This window comes from Hippocampus zosterae, chromosome 13 (genome assembly GCF_025434085.1).
Source record: "Hippocampus zosterae strain Florida chromosome 13, ASM2543408v3, whole genome shotgun sequence".
NCBI lineage: Eukaryota > Metazoa > Chordata > Actinopteri > Syngnathiformes > Syngnathidae > Hippocampus > Hippocampus zosterae.
This window is the reverse complement of record NC_067463.1, coordinates 14,868,509-14,893,118: the sequence shown is the minus strand read 5'-3', so window position 1 is coordinate 14,893,118 and position 24,610 is coordinate 14,868,509. Positions and strand designations below refer to the sequence as shown.

General features: G+C 40.9%; 1 protein-coding gene across 2 annotated transcripts in view; it reads right to left on the bottom strand.

Annotated features, from left to right (window-relative positions):
* The window catches only part of dlc1 (DLC1 Rho GTPase activating protein), an 81,049-nt gene that overhangs the window by 36,035 nt on the left and 20,404 nt on the right, over positions 1-24,610 (bottom strand). Inside the window, exon 5 of one of the 2 annotated variants that reach the window (XM_052084827.1) lies at positions 21,389-21,419. In XM_052084827.1, the coding sequence (XP_051940787.1) occupies positions 21,389-21,419 (31 nt within the window). Of the gene's footprint in view, positions 1-12,297; positions 12,781-21,388; positions 21,420-24,610 lie in introns of those variants that run through there. The other variant, XM_052084828.1, reaches the window with a different exon arrangement.

Below are 24,610 nucleotides of genomic sequence, written 5' to 3'. Positions count from 1 at the left end.
GTGTTACTTTGTGTTAACTGACTCTGACCTCACGCACACATCCACAGACATTGAGTTGTACAGGTGTCACTTCACTGACGTGCTAATGCTAAGCGCTCCACTGCTTGTATTATGACCAACAATACGGGGGTAAAAGAGGAGGTCGGCCTGGATACGGAGGGTGACACTCAGCCATTGGCCTTGTGTTCCTCCATTCGACAGATAATGGGAGTTACACTCCTTGTGTGACCATAAGGTGAAAGGTCAGTGGCAACACTTCTTAAAGGCAAGGCAGAAAAGACACATTAAGTGGCCGCTCTGTCTACAGAGTGATTAGGTCTCCATTGGAATGAACCGGCAGCTCTGTAAACCAGTCTTGACTTTAAATACACGATAGATAGATAGATAGATAGATAGATAGATAGATAGATAGATAGATAGATAGATAGATAGATAGATAGATAGATAGATAGATAGATAGATAGATAGATAGATAGATAGATAGATAGATAGATAGATAGATAGATAGATAGATAGATAGATAGATAGATAGATAGATAGATAGATAGATAGATAGATAGATAGATAGATAGATAGATAGATAGATAGATAGATAGATAGATAGATAGATAGATAGATAGATAGATAGATAGATAGATAGATAGATAGATAGATAGATAGATAGATAGATAGATAGATAGATAGATAGATAGATAGATAGATAGATAGATAGATAGATAGATAGATAGATAGATAGATAGATAGATAGATAGATAGATAGATAGATAGATAGATAGATAGATAGATAGATAGATAGATAGATAGATAGATAGATAGATAGATAGATAGATAGATAGATAGATAGATAGATAGATAGATATTTCCCTCTGGCAAATCCTTTTCAATTCTTAGAAATGGGTTTCGAGAAAGGCCCTGCAAGCCTGAACACATCCATGCTTCATTTCTCAGAAGCACCAAATGAAAGCATGCCTTTATAGACCTTGCTTTGTGCACTGCTGTGCAATCAGTGCCTTCTCAAACTGTTTCAACAATGTTGGAAGAATAGAATTGTCCAAAATGTCTTGGTAAAGATTTAGATTTCCGCAAATTGAATCACCCAATGTTTACATAAAGTACTGGAAAGCGAAAAGCCGGCCTTAAAATACCAAAGAACTCCAGAGTATAAATATATGCAACCACTTTTTCCAGTTCTGAATGATTATGATCCACAAATTTGGCTTGATTTCTTGTGGAAAGGAGACAAAGAAATGTTCATTAATGGGAGATGATCAGTATACTGTAAAGTACGTTTCTTAAAACAATAATAATAAGAAATCACCCCCCCCCCCCTTTGTTGAATGAGTTTCATAATAACATTTTGCAAGGGAGAGTTTCAGTTCTTCTGGAATTTTCAGGAAAAGGTGCAATTGCATTTCAAATTAAATGTATATTGTTTAATTTGCCATTTGTAAAAATATGAATATCTGCAACTAGTTCAGGGCGTCCCCCGCCTACTGCCCGAAGACAGCTGGAAAAGGCTCCAGCACACCTTGCGACCCTTGTGAGGATAAGCGGATCAGAAAATTAGTTATATTTATTGCATGACTAAATAGTTTGGACATTAAACCTAGCGTATTAACGAAAAAAACCTAAAAAAATAAAATAAAATAAAAACATTTTGAATTGACAGAGCAAATTAAAAAAATAAATTAAAAAAAGCCCACTGAGGCATGCGAGACTCTCGAAAGGCAACAGACACAGGAAATGAAGGCCCACCAAAGAGTAAACAAGCAACATACCATGAGATCAGGCACCCCGAGAGGCAGTTAAGTCACCAGAGATGAAGCCGTTTTAATGGCGTACTAAAAGATGTTGTTGGTACCCATCTGGAAAAGATTCAAACGGAATGTGACTATTCTACATCTAATGACCAGTGACGAGCCCTCACACCATTATCCAAAGTGATGCCGCGCACAAAAAAGAAAAACTGTCTATCTTGTAACAGGTTTGTCTTTTAACATAGACTGTGTTTATATTCCAATCTCAGACCACCAGAGTGTCCAAAATAGTCCAAAAATGTTACATTTAACCCATATCATGTGCGCACAACCCTCTATGATACCAAAATAAGTTACAGCAACAATACACTGTTTGGTAACTCACGCAAATGGTGTGTTTGGATTTTCTAAAAGTGATGGTTTTAGAGGTGCAAGTATTGTGAATGAAAGCGACAGTATGAACAGACTGTAGATGGATATATAGTACACTCAGGAAGGTCCAGGAACAGCTCGTCTTATGAAATCCTCAAGCTAATGGTAAGGTCTGGAGGGGTAAATATAAAACCAATGAGAAGTGTCAGTCCATTTCTTTTCCTCTCATTTATTTTTACAACTGATATTGTTGTGTAAAAGGAGCCAAGAAGCAGCCTCGCTCAGAATTTCTGCTGACAGGAGCAAAAGTGTTGGCTCAAAAATCTGTGGTGCAAAATCAGACATTCTCAAGCAGCGTGGCAGGAGCAAATTCCACAATGTGCGTAAATATTTGCGCACACCACTTTAGACTCTAAGGTGGCCTGAATCAAGGCTTCAATGAGTATCAGCACGGCAAGGATCTGCGCCCCATTGCAATGAATCGTCAGCAGGTACTTAAGTGGGTTTGTTTTTCCAGCTTCTATCTGGATGTCTGAGTGCTTGAAGGAGCGGAGAGTTTTGCCCAAATTCTATGCCTTAGAATCACATCACCTTCCAGCTGGAGTGAAGGCAAGGGCAGCCAACAAGACAATGGGAAGTTAAGAGCATCAAGTGGGATTCTTCTGGTATGGCTGAAAAGTGCTGGACTTCTCACTTGACTGACTATTAACATAAAACGGAAATAAACAAAAAAGTGCAATAGAATCCTTACGATTCTTGCAAGGCACCATAGAAATACAAAGTAATTTATTTTTGTTCATTCGTTTTTTAAATGAACTCAAAAATTGAGAAAAAAAAGTATGTCTCCGAAGCACAAGTGTCAAACTCAACGTCTGTCGGCCAAATCCGCCCTGACACATTATTTTTGGTCCCCACAAAAGCAAACAAAGTGTGCCTTGCTGTATGGAATCGTTGTTTTTATTTTGGCAAAAAACTGGTACCAAAATAGCTAATTTTCATCTTTGTTTTCAAACAGGGATTTTAAATACTGCAACACACAATACAACAGTCCCAAAATGTAAATTGAAATTTAAAAAGTTTCATTATTTTCCATGGGATTTTCTTTTTTCTTTTCTTTCCTTCTGCCTCTCCAGTGATTGGGAGTTGAATATGGGAATTTTTTTTACTGTGTTTTACAAATTCTCTATGTATTTCTGCGATTTTGCATACACTCTGACGGTACATACAAACTCAAAGTACATAATATTTTAGACTAATGTATCAAGCACAGATCATATCTTGAAGCCTTTCTCCAAAAAGCGACTCGGGATCAAAAATCTTGAATGGCAAAGACAAAACAAATCGGAGAAATTGGTCCTCAATAAAACAGAGACAGGTCTTTTCATGACAACCACAAGGTGTACTAAAGGACCATACGTGCAAAAAAGTGAAAGTGAGAAAAGACTTGAAGGAGAGGGGGTGCGGTAAAGGAAGCAAAGTAAACAAGTTTGGCGTGAGCTTGCTCGAGTCACTGGGTTTAGCAAAACATTCCAGAGACTTCGAAACAAGCGGCCTTGTGAATGCACGGGGGCAGAAACAAGGGGGCTTTAAATCACTGAACAGGAACCGTGTTGAAGTCAAACTCAATCATAAATATCTCAAGAGTGCTCACCGTCCCACATTGAATTGACACGTTTAGTGATTACCATTCACGTATATCATCATGGAACAATCAGCCCGAATCACATGAACAGATATTGCGAGAAGAGAGAGAATAAAACTAACATCTACTCACTGGAGCAGAAATGATAAACTCTCTGTCGAAAACATAGGCCCAGGATTTTTATCCGAAATATCTATTGTGCTATAAAGAATTGAGCACCTAATTTAGGTCCTCGTGAAGACTCTGAATGCATTTATTGTTCAAGTGTGCAGCGTCATTTCCTCACGAGACTCCTGCCAGCTTCAGGAAAGGTCTACTAAGGCAAGCAGAGATGAGAGGAAACAATGGTGCTGGCCTACTTTTTCGTTTTCCTCATGACTAGATGGGAGAGAGTGGAGCTTTTATCCTTCCTTGATAAAATAATAATCGGTTTCTTTTTATAGACACAGTCTGAAGAGCTTGGCCTAATTGTGAACGCATCCTGAAACGTGATTTGCAAACGTGGCACTTGAAGTCTCAGAACAAACAGTTGTGCTCGGTACAAGGCTAATCTTAAATGCACTTGAAAATTGACTTAACGCTCATTTAAATTGTGAAGAAGAGGATGCGCACAGTTGACATTTGTTTTTTCAGCAGCGGATTAAGCTCTGAAAAGCTCTTGGGGTAGAATATCTTGTTGAGGCTAATTTGCTACATGGGCGCCCGCTGCGCTTTTATTCACACAGATCTCGACTGATGTCACAGCGTGTGCTCCTTCTGACTTCCTCTTTGGACGTCGTTGAGGCGTGAAATGGTCCTGCTGGGTCCCCGTAGACCCACAATGGACACAGGACATCTGTGTCATTTAAGGGTATGCGAGGCCCGAGTAGACCGGAACATGTCATTGGACCTCCCATTGACACACTCTTGAGTCACATACAAAAGCTTGGTTGCCACTTCACAATAACGCATTCAAGCACAAGGAGGTGCGCGCATGCAAAAACACACAGTCAAGTTACACATCGGATTGTTGACAAGTCGGCTGAATGAGTCTGACAGTGTAGCTTCCGAATTAACTGACAAGGGGACCTACACTGCAAGTCGACCAGTGATGGTGTTAAACAGAACGTCGGTGTTGTTTTAACACCACCCAGTAATAAAATAGCCTGTGTCGTCTAATATGTTACACTGATACTTTGTTGAAATGGGGGTGTAACAAGGATGTGACCCTGACTGGTGTCTTTTTGAAATTGAAACCACGCCTTCAGTCATGATTGAAGTTCACAGTTTGAAATTTTCTTTGGCATGGCATCATTTTCCTCCTCGCTTACCTCATGGAATCAAACTTCCATGAGGTAAGCAAAACACTCCTCAACTCACCTCATAACTTGAATTTTGTGGTTTATATTTTTTTAAAACACATATCATAAGCCAATAAATAATATTGCAGATCAATTTCACATCTTTACAGTACTTTAAATTATAAATATGTCACATGGGCCACTTGGCCAATCATAGTTGTATTTTCTGTGACATCACATGGTCACGGCGGCAATGCGGCCAGTCGGGTTCGTTGAGACGGTATTGAACTATTCTCCAAAATGTAACACGCAAATGAAATGACAATGAAAGTTACGTGTCCTGCCTCATGAGGCTCGAGAGCCGCGTGTTGCCGAACTCTGTGCTACACTATCCAGATCAGGTGAAAGCGTCTGGTCAAATGCCCAGTACCATTTTAACATTCTTATGGCTATGCAAGCATAAAAATAGAATTGAGTGCAAAATTTCATGAGAAATGTGAACACTAGTTTCTTGGCAGATGCGCCTCAAGCATCCAATTTTTATTTTTATTTTTATGTTCTCCATTTCCATACAAGGGGAAAAGAACTAGAAACACCGAAATATCTCTTTTCCATTGTTTTTCATATCAAGCACCTTGTTGAGGCTGCACCCTCTCTCTGATTAAATATTACAAAAAGGCACAAAAAGTCTGAGGTGCCATGTCAATGTCCCACATGCCATCTTCCATGACAATGCTTTGCCAGCGCTTGGTGTGACGTATAAAATACTTCAGACTACAACAATTGCTTTTAACACAACAGATGTTGAGAAAAATTGCACACCACGGTTCCGAGTTTCTGCTATTTCATATCCCACAGGTTCTGCTAGGTCCTTAAAAGTACGTCACAAGCTGTCACATTTAAAAGTCAACTTTTAAATGTGACACTACTATGTGTCTGTGATGTTCACAAAGGACAGAGAGAGAGCCAAAAAAAAAAAAAGGTGGAAAGTAAGCAGCGTGAAAAGAACTATTGAGTAGTATACACTCACACAATTTGTCTTATGTTTGGTCGTGCTTATTTAACGTAGAGTGCAATTTAGTAACCACTCAAAACAGGGATGAGTGAAATTGGTAGTAAGTAGCACACATCGGCCTATACAGAGTGCAGAGTCACAAGCAAGCCTAATGTGAAAGCTGACTTTTTTGACTTTCGTTGACATTTCTCAACCAGCGGCAGTAGACCTCTAATTATTTTGGTTTAGCCCTTTGGAACACACAACGGCTTGTTTTGAACAGAAGATGCATTTATTTGGCATGTTGATTTACACACCTGCCCGGCGCCTCAGGTCTGTGGACCAGACTTTGTTAGAAGTACCAAGAACTAAACTGAGGCTCAGAGGGGATCGAGCCTTTTCTGTTGCTGGTCCCTCTCTCTCTGGAATGACCTCCCACTGAACATTCGGCAAGCCTCCCCGCTGCCCATCTTCAAAGCCCTCCTCAAAACTCACTTGTATTCTTTGGTATTCGACTCAGCATGACTTAGATTTGTTCTTGATTTTACTGTTTGGTGCTTTCTACCGCCTTTATTACCGATTTGTCTTACTGTTTATTGTGCATGTTAAATTGCTCCATGTACAGCACTTTGTATGCAGCGATGGCTGTTTGAAAGTGCTCTATAAATACTGTTGACTTGACTTGACTTGACATCACTGGGCCGTACTGATGTCCGCAAGTGTGTAAGCTAGATGGATTTAGCACTGTGTATATAAAAAGGCCAAAGTGATTCAGAAACTGCCTGAAGAATCAAAAAGTACGGTAGCTTCCGATAGAGGATGTCCCATGTGAATTGATGAGCTAATCATCCAATTTCCCCAATGTTTGATTTTGATTTAAATTTACATTTCTGAGATGTTGCTGCAGATCTTTGTAAAGCAGAACCAAAATATGAGTGTATATGAAATATTGCCTCATATTTGAAGAAACACTGAAAGCCAGGATGAAATCAACCAGCTCCACAGTCCCAACATGCAAGTTTGATGATGTGTTGTGTTGTGTAACAGGGCTGGCCTGGTGGCCTCATTGGCAGGCATGACAGAAAATTTAGAGTATGTTGCGTTGGCTGCATCAATATAAACCCCAATTGCATTGAACGTTCGGATGTTGTGTAAAGTGTACCTAAAAACAGAATATGACGATTTTCAAATCATTTTCTACCTATACTTAAATTGAATACAACAGAAAAACAAGATCTTTAATTTTCAAACTGCTCGATTGCAAATATCCACTCACTTTGAATCTGCAACACACACCATAGAGATTGGACAGGGGCAGGCCTACCCATCACTGCGTGACCTCATGTTTGCTTTTAACAGGACAGGGTTTAAACTTTGCGGCTTATATTTATTTTACATTCTTGCTTCATGCAGAAAGTGCGGCTTCATGCACAGCAGTGTCTCAACTGTCAGGGGTCTGTATTGCATTTTGCGCTTCATGGAGTGCCAAACATTTTTATTGGGAGACAGGTCTGGACTGTTGGCATGGCAGTCGAGTACTAACACTTTTTTGACAATGAAGCGACACTGTTGTCGTGTTTGCAGTGTAGTGTTTTGAATCAGGTGCACAAAAGGTCAGGGACTACCGGACCACAGGGCATTTTCTCCAAGCAGCGATGATGACAGATCACCATTTGCTTTTTACTTACTACCTGTCAGCTAACAGATACCCTTTGACCTTTGTGAAAGTTACAATTACCATTTGAAACAGAAGGAAGAAAAGATCACGACTCATTTCACAAAATGAAAGGACTTAACAATTGATTTCATTTGTGATGATTATGTTCTGTTAAATTTGTTAAGTCTGTCAGTATGATCAAGCGGCTTAATATTAATTTGTAAATCATTTGCCAAACACTGCGCTACACCCCCGCAACCTTGCACTGACCTGTTACGTTGGGCTTCAGTAGCTTTGCTGAAAAAAAAATATATATAAAAATCCCATCTCTTGTTTGACAACAACTGAGCATAACGGAAGCAGAGCAATAAGGCAATAAATAAATAAATAAAGTAATTGATTAAGGGATTGGACAGATCCTGAGACAAAGTAAAGGTGATCATTGCAGTTGTGCTTCGGAGGAGAAGGGAACTTGGGCACCAGAGAGGCTTCTGAAGTGATGCAGAATTGGCAAGAATTTGGTTCTTTTTTCAACATTTATCATCTCTTTTTAATTTTGCATTGATTGTATTTTCCAAGGGCATACTCCGGTTTCCTCCCACAGTCCAAAAAATACGCATGGTAGGTTCATTGAAGGCTCTAAATTGTCTCAAGGTGTGATTTTGAGTGTGAATGGTTATTGTTCTTCTATGCGTGTCCTGTGATTGGCCGTCAACCAGTTCAGGGTGTACCCCGCCTACTGCGGTCAGCTGGGATAGGCTCCAGCACGCTCGTCACCCTCGTAAGGAGAAGCAGGTAAGAAGATGAACGGATGTAGCATCAGCTTGTTTGTAGTACATACAGTGCATGTTTTGTGCACTTTAGTGAGGGCCGCGGCTTTGGTCAGAGTCTTTCAATCAGTTTTAACAACCCCCGCCTTTGACTATCACGGTAATTAATCACGAGGCAAACTCCTATTCAGCCTCACCGAAACAGTTTCTATTGCCTCCTTGAAATGATTGATTAGAAAAACAACTTTGACAGGGAACGATGCGATGAAGCAGTGATCTTCTGCTTGAAAAATCCAGTGGAGGGAGCGCACAAAGACTCGCATGGCAGCTGGGATTTGCCAATGAATAAGCTCAGTGTTCTTTGATACATGTTTTCCCCTTGAGCTGTAAACATGCTGAAATATGCGATGCGATCACATGAGCAACAAGAGCGGAGTAAACAAGGCTCTTGATAGATGTCGAGATGTGTGATGCACTCAGGCCGCAAGTGTACGACTGATGTAAATGCGTCATGAAGGATCACAGAGCACACACATGACTGCGTCGCGTGCTATGCTGTATGGATGTTCTTGTTCTCTGCCACTAAATTGCCATATGATGAGAACCTTCACTGCTGGCAAGTAGACACAATCTAATCAGATCAAGACCTGTAAACAAGTGGGGGGTGGAGGGGGGTCGACCTAAAGTTACATTTAGATTGACTCTGTTAAATGATTTACTTTCACAGCACTCGGTGCTGTAGAACTGCAGTGGTGAGGGGTCATATTCTGATATTTGTAATAACTTTATTTCTTCACATCTGCTAGAAGCAGCTCTTGATGTAGCACAACTCAACACCACTGCAAACTACTACCACAAGCACATGTTGAATGAAAATTTCACAGATAGTCAAATTTAAAACAGAGCATTATTATTATTATTATTATTATTATTATTGTTATTATGAAGGCAAATTTTAAGACAGCTTCTGTACTCCATCTCATTATTTGTTCTACACATAACCCCACTGCAGTAACTATATTTCCAATAGCAACAGTGAGCTGTGCAATACAATGCAAATTCTTCGCAGTAAACATTTCTTTACAGCCTGATCGCACGCCAAAGCCAGAGTTGGTCACAAATGCGCTGATTAAGCACGTCCTTCTTAGGACAAAACAATGCGTTCCTGCACTTTATGGCCCGGAAACAAACATATATCAAGTGACAGGGCATCAGGTTTGACATTTATGGCATGCTTACAGCATGACGACTTCAACGGGAATTCAAGGCAAAAACTTGCTTTCAAAGAACATGTTCTATGCGGCCCCACTAGTCTAGACTTGGCATTCTGATAAATGTTGTGGAAGATGAAGTAAGCAGCAAAACGGACCCATTTTTAGCCATGTGGACTGAAACTTTTGTGTTGTCATTTACGTGTGACTGTATGTTGCTGGGCTTCCTAAGGGCTACCGACAGTGAGATCTGCTTACAGGCTGTGAAATTCTGAACAAAATGTTCAGATAAATATTGATTACGAGGTGTGTTTTACTTCAATGGAGAGGTAAGGCCATGTTACACTGATTTCTGGTTTTGTTTTGAAAAGACGGATCTTTCAACTGTACCTATGTTGTGGAAATTGGGAGTATCTGATACAATATCACCAAGCATTACTCACACCTCTTATAGATAATCATACCTATTGATTAGGAACTTTCAAATGGCCCGACCTCGTTGTTAATATAGGGGTTATGTGCATGAGAAAAAAATTGCATAATTTTTGCCTGTCAAAAAAAAAAGGATAATATTGCCAAAGCAGGTAAACCCCATCCTTTTCTGTCGCATGCTCACATTCATTTAGTGTAAATGTATATTATCCCTTAAGTATACGACACAATGTTTTCTGCAACTTAATAGACTTGAGGTTTATTTTGAGTATTTCCGTTTTCCAAAGACGTATTTAGGTGACACTGAAAACAACCAAAATAGTACAATTCTGACAATAATTCTGACGATAATTATCATAGCGTTTAGCGATAGGATGCCACAGTGACCACAGACATGCAAATTTGAGACCAGCTCTTTATTTTTGTCATTCTATGACAATTCTGGTACTATTTTCTTCTTTGAATACAGTTATGCAAGGCGGAAGTTATTCTGAATCAGTGGTGGAGGCAACAACTGCATCAATGTCACATCTACATTGTGTCAGTGCACGAGCAAGCGTACCGTGCGCCCATCAACTTCTTCCACCGGTGCATGCTTGACGACAATATGGAGCGTTCACTCGAGTGGAACAATCCGGACTGTGTGTGTCAAGGGTGCCAAAGAATGGTATGGATGGTCTGGTATGTGTGGCCCCAGAATGAAAGAAACTCTGTTGACCCATCAAGTGTGTGGATGCATTTGCAGTCTAAGTTAAAGTACCAAATGTAACACTGAGAGCCAAACTGTTTTACAGGGAGTTGAAAGCAGACTAATGGGCCGGATCCTGACCATGCACTACTGGCTCATTAGTTGGAGAGGAAATGCATGAGCAACCATACACGCGTGCTTGGGGTGACACAGAAAAAGCTGCACAGAAGGACTTTTAACCATGACTCGAAACGAACAATAGCCAACAAGAATATTGTATGTCTGAATAAAACGACATCACCAACATTTCCATCAGTAACCATTTATTGATCTTTTGGGTATTTTTTTTAATTTATTGCAACTAATAATTGATCTCCCATGAGCGCATTATCTCCCGTCAATAAATCCAATACCTAGCCATGTAAACAGGTATGGACAAAGACAATCCTTATTCTGCAGAGAGCAAATCTTGAACCCCCCCCCCCCCCCCCCCAACAACCTAACATAACCAGTTATAAAGCAAAGGAAGGCAAAACATAAGACAAGAAAACCTTTACTTGTCTCACAATGGAGAAAAGGTAAAGTGCAAAACATTTCACCGAACAACATTAGGTTTGAGGCATAACAAGCGATAATAGAGGAAAGATGTAAAGTGTAAACCAGCCACTTGACCTGGATATTGTGAACACACTGCATACGATACGATAATAAATGTAATTCAACCGCACAAACATTTCATTTATTACGCACGGCAATGACATGAGGTCATCATTGTTAGACATCACTGTTACAGAACGTCATCTTTACCGGATGCCTCCATGAAATGAAGAGAAAGATAAGCATTGCATCATTTCCCCATAATAATTCCACCACTTCCCGCATGACTCCTCTGATGATCAGAAATGAGGCCCTACAAGTTGGATTTCTTCCGCACTGCCGCATGTCATCGTCTTTTGCGTGTGTCGGGTTACATCACGGACACATTTCAGTGAACATTAGAGGACTCATTTGTTTTTCTAAATTGAAAGAGAACACAAAGAGAGCGCATTGGACGCATTGGGCGCTGAATTGGGCCTCACGCCCTGCAGTGTGAACGTAGCCGGTCTCACCGCGCGACATGTAAGAGCCGGGACGCAAACTACATGGAAATGTAATATTCTGCACCTGCCATTTATTTCCGCAGACTGTGTTCAATTCTGTGCAGAGTTTTGAAATCTGTGGCAAATTCCGTGACGTCGGAATTTGTGATTGGACATAACAGCTGTGGATTACACTGGATTGGTCACCAGCCAATAATAGATCACATGGGGACAGACAACTATTCACACGCACACCTACGGCAATTGATCCCAATCCTGCCTTGGAAAGTCAGATAAGTGAAGTGCTATTTTGTCAATGATCACTGCATCGTAACCTAATAGATACAAACATGCTGTATGCATAATCGGATGATCAATATTATCGCTGTGGGATGACAATGGTCAGATCACTTACCCGTCAATCGGCTGTCCCAAACGTTTTTGTTGATCATATCTAAGGTCGAGCAAGGAGATGTGCTGTGGCCACTGAAGGACTTCTGCAGAAGGAGCAGCCTGATGGAGCGAGACATGCTGCTGTCACCTGATCGACCTGATTCCAGTCAAAATTGACACTACCCTTTTTTCTCCCTCACCTACTTCTGTTACTGATCAGGTCTATTTGTGCACCTTCCTAAGGTTTGCATCTATACTGCTTCGAACGAGCCTTCTTCCGCTTGGATTATTGTTGAAATATATAAACCAGCTAGCTACCTGGCCTCACTAGAACTCTGCCTTTTTTTTTCTTTTTTGAGGTTTCTGCCTCCCCTCCTGTTTATCACTCTGCTCTCTTCGAGTCTGAACTGTACACTCCCATCTCTGCACCGAGCTTCAATGCGGTAACTGCTGGGACACATCCAGCCAGTGCCGCAATACTCTCATATTCTATTCTCTCCAGTGTGTGTGTGTGTGTGTGTGTGAATATATTTTAAGTGTGAGCGTGAGTAAGTGCTTTCTGACTCAAGCTTCAGTGGTTACAACGCATATCTGAGTGTTTTAAAGGCACGACTCCCATCTCCCATCGCACTTACATTATACATTTACCTTCGGCAGCTGTGGTCGGCTTTGCATAATCAACTCACATTCAGCAGAAAGTCTTCAAAGAAAGAGCAAGTTAGTTTGACAGTGTTTGAAGGTTTTTGAAAAGTGTTCTTCTATATATGGCTTTCTACTTATGGGGTCATGGGCCAGCAGGATAATAAGACACTCTGTACTATGACATTTTGATATCTGCTGATGGTGGTCATTCATATCGCTGTTAGCACGCGTCTAGATTGCTTACATAACCATATAATCTCTGGTTGCATTGTTATATTCAAGGCACTGTCCACCCTTCACAGCCATCCTCCTCTGTTAAGACACGGACAGCAGTATGCTCATTATATAAGATAATGAGAGCAAAACAGATCTGAAGATGATTAAAGATGTTTGTTTCAAGTTAAAGCGACTGAATGGATAAACGTTAAAGGGATACTCGCATCATTTTTAGACAAGTTTGTGCCCCCTTTGTATTTCTAAATCCAACAATAGTTCTGAACCAAATGTAACCAGAAATAGTGCCTGAAATTTTCACTGGTGAAACACTTGTGGTCGAGTTCCCAAAACCAAAAGACGACAGAAATCACAGGGTTGAATAGTGTTTCTTTTGCATTTTGATTGCAGCATGTGATGCGCCACAGTAGCCAATGGCGACTTCTCTCTTCGAGTCAGTCATGGACAATGCCCTGAGTGTATTCAAACTATGCAAGAAAAACTTAAAATTTCCATTTGGGGTTAGCCTATCATTAAAACACACACACACACACACAAACAAACAAACAAAAAACAAGCTGCTATGCAATTTAAAACAGTTTGCGACCAGAGGGCCTTAAGCTGAGGAAACCTAATATGAATCCGCTCCAAATTGCGTCCGATTGTTGTCAAGATTGATGTATTGTTTTGAAATTGAAGAAAATACAAACAACACAGTAACTGATATTTCAGTCAATGTCATAGATTCTACTTGAGATTGGAACATTGGACATGGCGATATGCACTGTATGTAACAAGTGTTAAAGCTTACCCTCAATGAAGTATTAACCTGTATAGTTGCAGCCAAACAATATTCTCCATGTTTTGGCGTTGGCAATCACAGTTATTTTTTTCAAACTCTCAAAAACCAACAGAACAAAACAATGCACCAACCCCCAACATGGCGGCTATGGGCTTGTCCAGAGGAATGTGATGTCATTTGAAAGCTATCTCTGGAAACACTGGTTCTGTACAGTATTTTTGCATTCATGTTTTAATTAATTGCTGAGACCTCAGTAGAAATGAGTGTGCTGTTTTGAAAAAAAAAACGTGAATTTTATAATGGATTGCATACAGGTAAAATGATTGGCAGTTCAATATGTTATCCATAAACTGGATGTGTGGGTTTATTGTGCCTGTTCGACTGTGAATCACGTATATAGTGTTCACAATGTCCTCAGTTGCATTCACCACTGAGCACTAATACATTCGAGCAAGAAAATTAAGCACTCCTGCTGATTGCTCTGGCTCAAGAAGGTAATGCACTGGCTTATTGCAGTTGGCTGATAGCACTATGCTCATCATGGCCAATTGACTTTATGGCCCCTTGTGGTTTGCTGAAACTGATAAAGATTGGATTCCCGCATTTTTCCTTTCACTATTCTTCTGTCTGTGCTTTTGCAATTTTGGAATGAACTCTTAAAATATTGTTGTAGTCGGATTATGGCTGAGTTTCGACCAAAAAGACACAATAAAAAAACACATCTTTTACCAAGCTACCTCAAATATCTTTTTTAACCACTTGCCGTGAACCAAATGACCATTTTTACATTGGCAAATGTAAATATTGTAAAAATGTAAATGCAATAGTCACAAGAAGACAATATTGTTAAAATTATCTGAACCAAAAGTACATCATAAACCGAGGACACCCTTTAATTCATTTTAACTTGTTTTCAATAGTAAAATCTGATTAATAATATGAACAAAACAGAATCAAACACAGTCTTATCACAGTTGCTGGTCAACCTCTGGCAAATATCAAAGTACTGTACATACATAGTTTTCACAGAAAATGTGTTCCATACTCTAGTTATGTATAAAATATGGAAATCACAACATTTTTGTCCAGTTTAACAAAAATATATGATCAATGATATTCCCGTGTACAAAAGGTTTTTCAGAGATGGTTTTGTTGAGATTTTGGCAGTCAAGCAAGCAGGCTTCCTGTTTGAAATTCCCCCTCATGTGGGTCAGTTTCCTTCTCAGAGTTCCACTGCAGCAGAGACAGATGCCCGAAAGGGGTCTCAGATGCAATGCATGGGAAACAAGAGGAGGAATAAAGGGGTTCATGGGGGTTTTAACTCCAGTTAAGCTTGCATCTGCAAATGTATTCATTGCTGGTTGGAGTGTCAAATATAAATGGAATGCATACAGTACCAGTCTCCACACAGGAACTGAAGGCGAGCGAGAGGGGAGGGGTTAGCGTTTTGGTGGGGGGCTGTTAGATTCATGAGGAAAGCTAGGAATGTGACCTTGCAGAACGACAGTGACTCTGGTGCTATTTATGGATATGTAGCAAAAAAAAAAAAGGATAAGGCAGTCTAAAAAAGCAGGAACAGTAAGAGAAAAACAAACATCTGTCACAAGCTAATTTGGACTTCAGGCTATCGAACTGGTGTTTTATTTGATCTTTCAACCCTGAAAGGGTATGTTACTGTCAGGTTTAGGCAAGGGTAGTCAAGTAGAGTACAATACAATACAACTTTATCTATATTTAAGAACGGCTTTGGCTGCAACAAAGCAATTTAGATATCACATAAAATAACATAATAGAACAACAAAAGAAAGCACATAAAAACACAAATTAATGATATGAACACATATATAATTGAACAGTGACAGCTTCATTTTGAGGCAAAACGTGTGCCTTCAAATCAGTTAAAAAATGGACAGGGAGTGGGCTCGCCTAACATTTAATGGAACGTCATTCCAGAGGGAAGGACCGGCAACAGAAAAGGCTTGATTCCCTCTGAAGCTGCGCTTTGTCCTCGTCACCTCCAGTAGCATCAGGTCTGCAGACCTGAGGCACTGGGCAGGTGCGTAGGACTGGAGGTACTCAGAGAGGGAAGCTGGGGCGACCCTTTCATGCATCCTGTGACCTGAGAACACAATAACCTGTCCACTGTAATAACCTTTGTCCCCAAAAGGGTTAAATTGGGTACCGAGAGCCAGTCAAGAGAAACCAGAATTGGGGTTAGAATTAGGGCACAGGTCAACAGGGTGGGATGTACAAGGGTCACTGGGACCAAAAATCACAACTTCTGTTTTCTTTCCATTAAAATTTAAGAAATTCAGTGACATCCATGATATGACTTTTTCGAGACAGGATAAGTCTTCAGAAGAATGCATCCTCAGCGGGACATATGTTTGACTGTCATCCACATAGAAGTGGAAGGAAATAGCATATTTTCTTAGGATGGAAACTAAGGGCAGCAAATACAGTGAAAACAGCAGGGGCCCCAAAATACAACCCTGAGGAACAGCATACAACCGAGAGGCAGAGTGAGACTGAGAGCAACCTAGACAAACACAAAAAGTCCTGTGAGCCAAAAATCCAAACCACTCCAAAGAACTACCACTAATGCCCACCGGGTACTCCAAACAGAATACTGTGGTACACCCTATTAAAAATTACAGTTAGGCCCAACAAAACCAGACACACATAGTCACATAACAAGACTGACTTTGTGCTGTGTGTAGATCACAATCGGACCAAAACAAGATTGTCTGTGTGAATAGTGATTTTTTTCATTGTCAGTCTAAATTGGGAGAAATTTGGCCAGTAAAAGTGTCAATTTTGTCGATTCCAACGGATGGTGGTGGGGCTCAAATGCTCACTCACAAGATCAGCGGCTCATGTGATGTTTTGTGTTTTCCTTTTTTCTCTCTCGTCCTCTGCCTACAACCAAGGCAAAGTGATGTTAACAGAGAGTCTAAAGTGTCAGTAAAGTTTTGGGCCTTCAACACAACAGCTGCTTACTTGCACATCATTGTGTTCTGGTTTTACATTTCCAGTGGTTTGTATTTGGATCAGGGTGGCACCGGGTGTTGCTCTAAGCCTCATTGACAGCCAAAATGAATATTGAGACATCCCAAGAATCTTTCAAATGGGTGCTGACAAGCTCAGAGGCAATTAAAGGCAACAGCCAATATTCAGTTATCAAATGTCATATTAAAGGTGCTGACTGAATTATAACAGATTGAAAATACATTCTACTGCATATGGCCATCATTCCATGTAAAACGTCAGTATCACTTGGAAAGATTAAGATGGGTTTGAGGCTTGACTTGTTTTGGTAGTGACATACTGTAAATATTTTTACTCCAATAATAATAATCATGATGATGATCATGATCATCATCGTGATCATCATCATTATTTTTTTTTAAATATGCAAGCCAAGTTCTGTGAGAACCTCTCACCCGGTCCTTTTATTTTTAATGTCTGTTATACTAACAGTAACTACCAGAAGACTGCATACGTATTCTCAGTTGAACTATTTGACGAATGCCAGGAAGATCGAGACATGGCCGTGAAGCCTTTTCCGCAAGATACGGAAGGTCTAAACTGTACAAAATAGTTTCTATTCTTCACACTTCCAAAGCCACATGCACACAGGAGGCCAGCTCTGCCCAGCCCAAGCATTTCTTCTTGCTTGCTTAGCTCTCGACGAAGGCGGACGCTTTTGCTTTCTGCTCCAGTCCCCAACCCCACCCCCACCCCCACTCGCCACTCAGTCCATGTGCTGTCTTTGTCTGACTTTTCCTCCTGTCGTATTTTCATCCTAAAAACAAACGTGGAATTGGTTGGCTGGTCTCTCGATGCCATCGACAACATTTTCTCGATGAGAAGAGCAGGCAGTGGGGAACCTACTTGCCCCTCGGGGACTTTAGCTGCTGTGTACACCCTAGATCAGGGGTGTCCAAACTTTTTGCCAAGGGGGGGCAGTTTTTATGTGGTAAAATGTCGGGGGGCCGACCTTGGCTGACATTCTTTACATTGAACAACAATATTGTTCAACAAATTTTAGTAAGCCAGTCTGTTTCACATTTCCATTTTTATTTTAATTTCAACAATCTTAAGAATTTCTTTTGGTTCATTTGAAACAGGTATATCACATGCAACTGCTTATTCACTTGACTTTTTCTTAAACAGAAGTCTCCTGAGTGCAAATTGATTGATTTGAAACATAAAATGTATCACCATGACTTTTCAATAGTCACAAAACCTTTGACTCGAACAACAGGGAAATGAACAAGCAATACACATATCCACAACTGCAAGGATCATTTGAAATATCACATATCAGTCAATATAAACACGGAGTGATGTCTTGTTAACTCGTGAGTGATGCCCTCTAGTGTCTAAATGCTATTACTCATTTAGTGAATTCTATTACTCATTTAGCCACTCGAGGGTAGCGGTACTCTATGAAACATCACTCACCAGTCTACGAGACCTCAGTCAATGCAACACGTGTTCCATTGCGCCCAACCTGCGGGCCAGACGGCACTGATTTTATGACAGGGGCCGAGGGCCGGATGAAATTCGACCGCGGGCCGGACTTTGGACATGCCTGCCCTAGATCCTTGGAGGAAGTGGAGAATGGTGTGCCTGTCAACACTGTCCATTGAGGATGTGGACGACATCTACATTTTCGCCCTTCCGATAACAGGTATGCTGCTGTTTGGTGTGAGCAGTTTCCTGATCTATCGAAAAATTCAACCGACGGGAGCGGCTCTATTGGAAGAGGCTGCCAGTCTAAGGATGGCATAACGCGGAAGTCCAACACTCAGACTCAGACTGTGCTCAACCACAAACTGTTGCGGTTTTGGAGCGTCGCTGCAGGATGGACAACAACTTGGAGAAACTGGAATCCGTGCTCAAATATTGACTGAAATCACGGATTTGGCTGATCATACATTCCCTTATTTCACCGTCTTCATTGTTTATGTCTTGTGACCTGTTGTAACTGTCATATGCTTGTACAGGAGTTTTTTGCCTCACTCAAATTATCCTCAAAATGAGGGCAGTTCGAGCGTGGGTTTTTTTTCTCCCCCCTCCCTCCCTTGTGGTTTCTTTCTGACTTTCGGGTTGAGTGAACGCTGGCGCGTTTTGGCTGCCGTTGCTCAACCCATATTGTTTTGTGTTTTTTGTTATTATAAAGTGTCCTTGGGTGTCTTGAAAGGCGCTTCTAAATATTATATATAATATATATAATATACACACATAGACATATAATATTATTATATGTCTATGTGTGACCTGACGATCTTAACTGGTTGCGATATGAGTGCCAGGGTGTAGATAGAGATAAGATGCTGAGCCAGGAAAAAAGTTCACAGCGACTCAGCGACCTAGCTCAGTCACCGAATCTAAAAAAAAAAAAAAAAAAAATTACAACATCTAGACTCCGCACTTGGACTCACCGGAATGTTTCGTGGTCTGGTCAGCGCTGCTGTTTTGGTTATCAGTGGAGTGCAACTGCGTACAATAGTAAACTTTTTATTATTGGTGTATGAACAGTAGCATCTGTGTATGTGCTGAATGCAATTGCATACGAATCCCTGGTCACGGGATGTTGTGCAGTGATTATGATGTATGAATTGACAGAGACAGGATGATGAAAAAGAACACGGGGGGAAAAAATCATGCGGAAGTTAGCATAGCTGTCCTTATACAATCGTATGAATGACACGTTCACATGACGCTGCAAAGGCCCTGGAAGCTTCGGCTGTAACAAACATCACGAGAGCCCAATGAAAAGCTCCTCAACAGTGCCCTTTTAACTCTTTAAAAAACACATTTTCTCTGGACACAGGTCAGACGTGACGCTGGCTGCACACTTGGGTAGAACCACAACTGCAAGGAGGACATTATATGTCAGAGCAAAACAACCGTGAGGCTGTTGGAGCTTCTCGTTGATCAATTCCCTCAATTATCACAGAGATATAAATTACCCATGAATGTACAATCGTCTCACGGCAGCGCAACAGGAGCCTTTCGGTCATAGTGTGTGATATAACACTGTCACAAACTTTAATGGTGGTACAGAGAGGTCTTTGAAGTACTGCAATGAACACTGTGCTCAGTCAAGGCCCCCCAAAACACCACTGACTTCCCACATAACCCCCCCCCCCCCTACTCCCCAAGCACATGGAGGCGGGCGGCACCGGTGCTTATATAACTTACTTGCAGGAGGCCAGACTGATTTACATAAAGTAAAATTACAAAGAATGACCGATCTTTTGAAGTTGGCATGATGTCTTCTGCAAACTTGAGTTATCCAAAAAAAAAAAAAAGGTTTGAATTTTGTCTACGAAGGTGGTAATGTCATATGAACTGACGTACGAGCAGCTTCTGCTCATTTTCTGTGAAAGGCTTTCACAGCGAGTGGCTGTAATTACAAAGCCAGACAGAGCAATAGTGAGTGAGGACTCCCAGCAGGCTTTGCAACAGCAGGGGGAAATATGAAAGCCTTGTCCCGAAGTCACACCACCACGCCAGCCGTGTTTACCGAAGGACTGAACACATGGGGGGGATATTTAATGAACACTGACCACGACTGGTCGCTTGTCCGTCCATCCATAGTTTGATGACCTGGTGCATCAGCACCAGATTGCTGACAGACTGGAGCCAGAGAGGGAATGTTCTACAAGTTGATCCATAAAGCATTGGGATCTTTTGAAATAATGGGAAGACACTGGAGGCTATTCATTTGCAAGAAGTCATATGGATTGATAATTGTGGGTCGAGTGCTGAGCAAATTCCAGACAAATCCCTTTATCTGATGATTTGTAAATGGATTAAATAGAGATCCAGTGGAACATCTCATGATAAATGCCCGAAATGTTATATAATATGCGATTCAACCAGCATTTAGCGGAACAATGAGGCTGGACTTTAGCTCCCCATGACTATGAACATGAAAAGCAATGTCGAAAAAGAATGGATGGTTGTTGGGCCAACATGAAGAACTGTCTTTGTTTTTTCCATTGGTGACATAAACGCGCAAGCAGCTGAGTGAGATTTGACTGGAATGGGTAAACAGATGCAGGTCAAATGTTTTGGGCATCAGCCTCGACAACCAGTCTGGCTCTTATCTCGGAAAGGCGACAGACTAGATGGTCCGCTAGATGAGTCTGGGTTCTTATCAAGACTAACATCAAGCGAGTCATCGGACCAGATCCTGTTCCCCTTCACTCCCTCCGTCCCTCTCTTGCACCATGCCGATTACCGGACAATGATATCAGGAACTGTGCTACAAATGCTCCTCACATGATACCAGACTGAGGCAGATCAGGACAATTGCGGACAATTACATTTTGTCAACATAAAAGGCAACCCAAAATATGTTTGAACAGATGAGAAACCACATCAAAGATCTGCGGCTATACAAATTCAAGTTTTGTATCAACGCATGAAAATCACTGACCTGCTTTTGTCCTCTCTGGAATTGCAGTACTCTGTAAATGAGAAGAAGAAATAAAATGAGGCTATGCAATCAAATCCTATAAACATTGATGAACATAAACTTTGTGTAACGTCCAACACTTTGAAAAAAACAGTTTTTAAGAATATGGTTTTTGCTACGTAGCTACATGGTGACACCCCCTTCAGATTGGACGATGAAGAAAGCACAAAGGCCATCCTTAGTTTTGTACGCATACATTCCAGTTCGTGCAAACATCTTAACTCATTCACTCCCAAAGACGTTTTTAAACGTATTTTCAGACTTGGTCCAGAATTGCCTGGCACTGAATGAGTTTTAATACATGTTCACCGAAAATTATAAACCCCAAGGCTTCTTGACAAATATTGCATCATTAAGAGCCCAAATACAGTAGGCTGCACTCCATTCCATTGTTGACTCAAGCATGACATAGGTAGTCCCGAGAGGCTTGTCTGATAACATCATCGTTCGGGGAATGTAATGGTTCATGCTTGGGCAAAAAAAAAATAATGTTGGGGCAAAGAAAAGAAATGTGCAGGCATGTGCCTTGACGTTGGCAGTCGAATATGTGTGTGTGTGTGCGGGCGTCTGTGTGTGTGTGAGAGAGTGCATGGTGGGCAGCGGTCGATTGGAATGCAGAGGTCTTTCTTGCCTCTGACTTTTGACCCTGGGTTCTTTGGCTGACCCCCACACCCTGACCTGTTTTAATCCACACTCCCCTGGAAGAGCTCAGACAAGCTAAGGAAGACAAGGTACATTCTCAGGGGCTTTTGTCCCCTTCTTCTAATTTACCTCCTTTGAAAGGAAACTACAAAATGAATGTGTCCTCCTGGTATTTGTAACAAGATAGAATAATTTCTCATTTCGCATTATGAGAATTATGGCTATGTAGCCAATTACGGCTACGTCGACACAACAATGATCTAGTCCAAATGGGGATGTTTTCTGTCTGATGTTTTGATAGTTTCAAGAATCAGCTGATGTCCAAATGATCCCTGTTCACACTGACTTGCGTGCCAAGCCAGTAACTAAAACAACAACAACAGCAACAAAAAAAACACGAGATGTGCTCAGCGACTGCCCCTCTCAGACAAAATCATCCTTTGAAAGTGCTGTGTGTCTGTGTATATCTCGTATGTGAATAGACTTTGTCAGACTTCGTAAATAATCTAAATGCGCTACACAGAGTGAATGTAGTTTAGGGCGGTAAAAAGAAAAAGAGCAAGCCTATTTTCACATTGATCATCAGCACATTAATACAAGAACTGCAAATATTCTGCCAGTGCCTTTTGAACGGAACCCAGCGATGCAGAGCTTTCGACATGGTATCCCGAAATCAGCACGAGCATACAGTATATATAAAAAATAAATAAAATCATCCGTCATCCATCGTTCGATGTTGTTCCCGGGATCTATATATATATCTATATATATATATATATATATATATATATATTTTTTTTTAAACTTGTCGATAAGACAATTGTTTTCAACAATAACTAAAAAGATCAAGAGAAGTGGAAAAGTGCCAGGCCATCTTCATCCACCCATTCTCTTACCTAACAGAAAACGGGGAGGGGGAAAAAGGTGCAAAAAAACCTGGCTCTTAGGCTGTGTAAAAGGGGGTTGTACTCTTGTACAGCATTAAAGCTGTGAGCATCCAGACTTTCACATGCCCAGACTTAACACGCAGGCAAGAACATGTCCTCCGTTATTTTATTTTTTTTACGTGTCCTTTATTTTAGTGGAAAGACAAGGCTATCATTTTTAAAATTCCACAACTTTAATGCCCAGTCTTTTTCTCAAAATGTTATTCTCGGCCATTGAAAAAAAAAAACGGTCACGTGATAAAGCCTCCTGAATTAGGATGTCCTCTGCTTTACTTTTTTTTAAATAATAAGGATGACATGACATTTGGGTTAACATTCTATCCAATCACTTCAGAAACAAAAGCCTTCCCCCAAGCATGCTTCTGTTTACATTGGACAAAGTACTGCATGGATTATTACCAGAAAGGAATTCGAAGACAATAAAAAGCTACACTTTGGTTATATGCCTTTTATTTTGCCCTTCACAAGATAGCTCTTATATTTTCTGATGAGCCACCATAGCAACACAAGCGTGACACACTCTGGTGAAAGTAAATACTGTACCACTACTGCTTTCTTTCATTTGTGTCTTGTTTTGTCTCACATGCGAGCTGATGAGCACTAGATAAATCGTTGCCTCTGTATTCATCTGTTTGATGCTTTTCTAAGCTAGGTAAAAGTCAAAACAAATCCATCATTTGTGGTAAATCTTCCCGGCAGTAGCACGCGTGTTGGTTCGTTTGTTGGCACTCATAATATGTGGCCGAAAAAGGCATAGAGCAAGTAAAACATCACTTTATGGACAATTGTATTTGCAGTTAATTGCCAACTAAAGCCCCCAAAGTAGGCCCAAGGGGAGGGCCGGAGACCTTAGTCTGAATGACTATTAAATCACCAGGATAAGCAGAATAAGAGTGAGGTAACTTCTGGGACAAATTTACGTTCAGTGCTATTACAGCTGCTGTTGGACTCAAATCATGAGTGTGTGCGTGTGTGTGTGTTTGGGGAGGTGCGGTTGGGGGGGGGGGGCATGTCCAGGTCCAAGACAATAATACTAATAGTTTTGACTTTTTTATTCATTCAGTACAAAAGGTCTTTTTTCCCCAATGGCTGTCTGGCCGAAACTGATTCATATCCTGCCAAAATTTGGAGTTCATGAGTTTTTTCTTTGCTGAATTGATATCTTTTAGCTGGCACACAAGGAAATAGAAAAAAACTGTAAGTCATTGAGCTGACTCTGGGTGATAGACGAATTACACCCTCGAGTGGTCACCAGGCAATCATAGGGCAAATGCAGCAAATACAAAGTATTTACAATTCAACTTCTTTCAGTTTATTATGCTGGAACAGTTTTTCTGGGAAACCGCCACATTTGAAATACATCCACTGTGCTTGTATGGACGATAAAACTTGGTGAAAATGGACTCGGACTGAACAAATATACCAGTAGTGAGGTGATTGACAGGTGGGAGGTGGGGGGCAATGGGTTGGTCAGAGAGTGACAAGGGGTGGCCACATGTAGCTTCACCCCTATGAGCAGCGCAATGCTCATTGAAGGAGAAATTCTGACAGAAACTGTTTATTATTTAGAATTAGCGTTTATTTATTTTTTTGC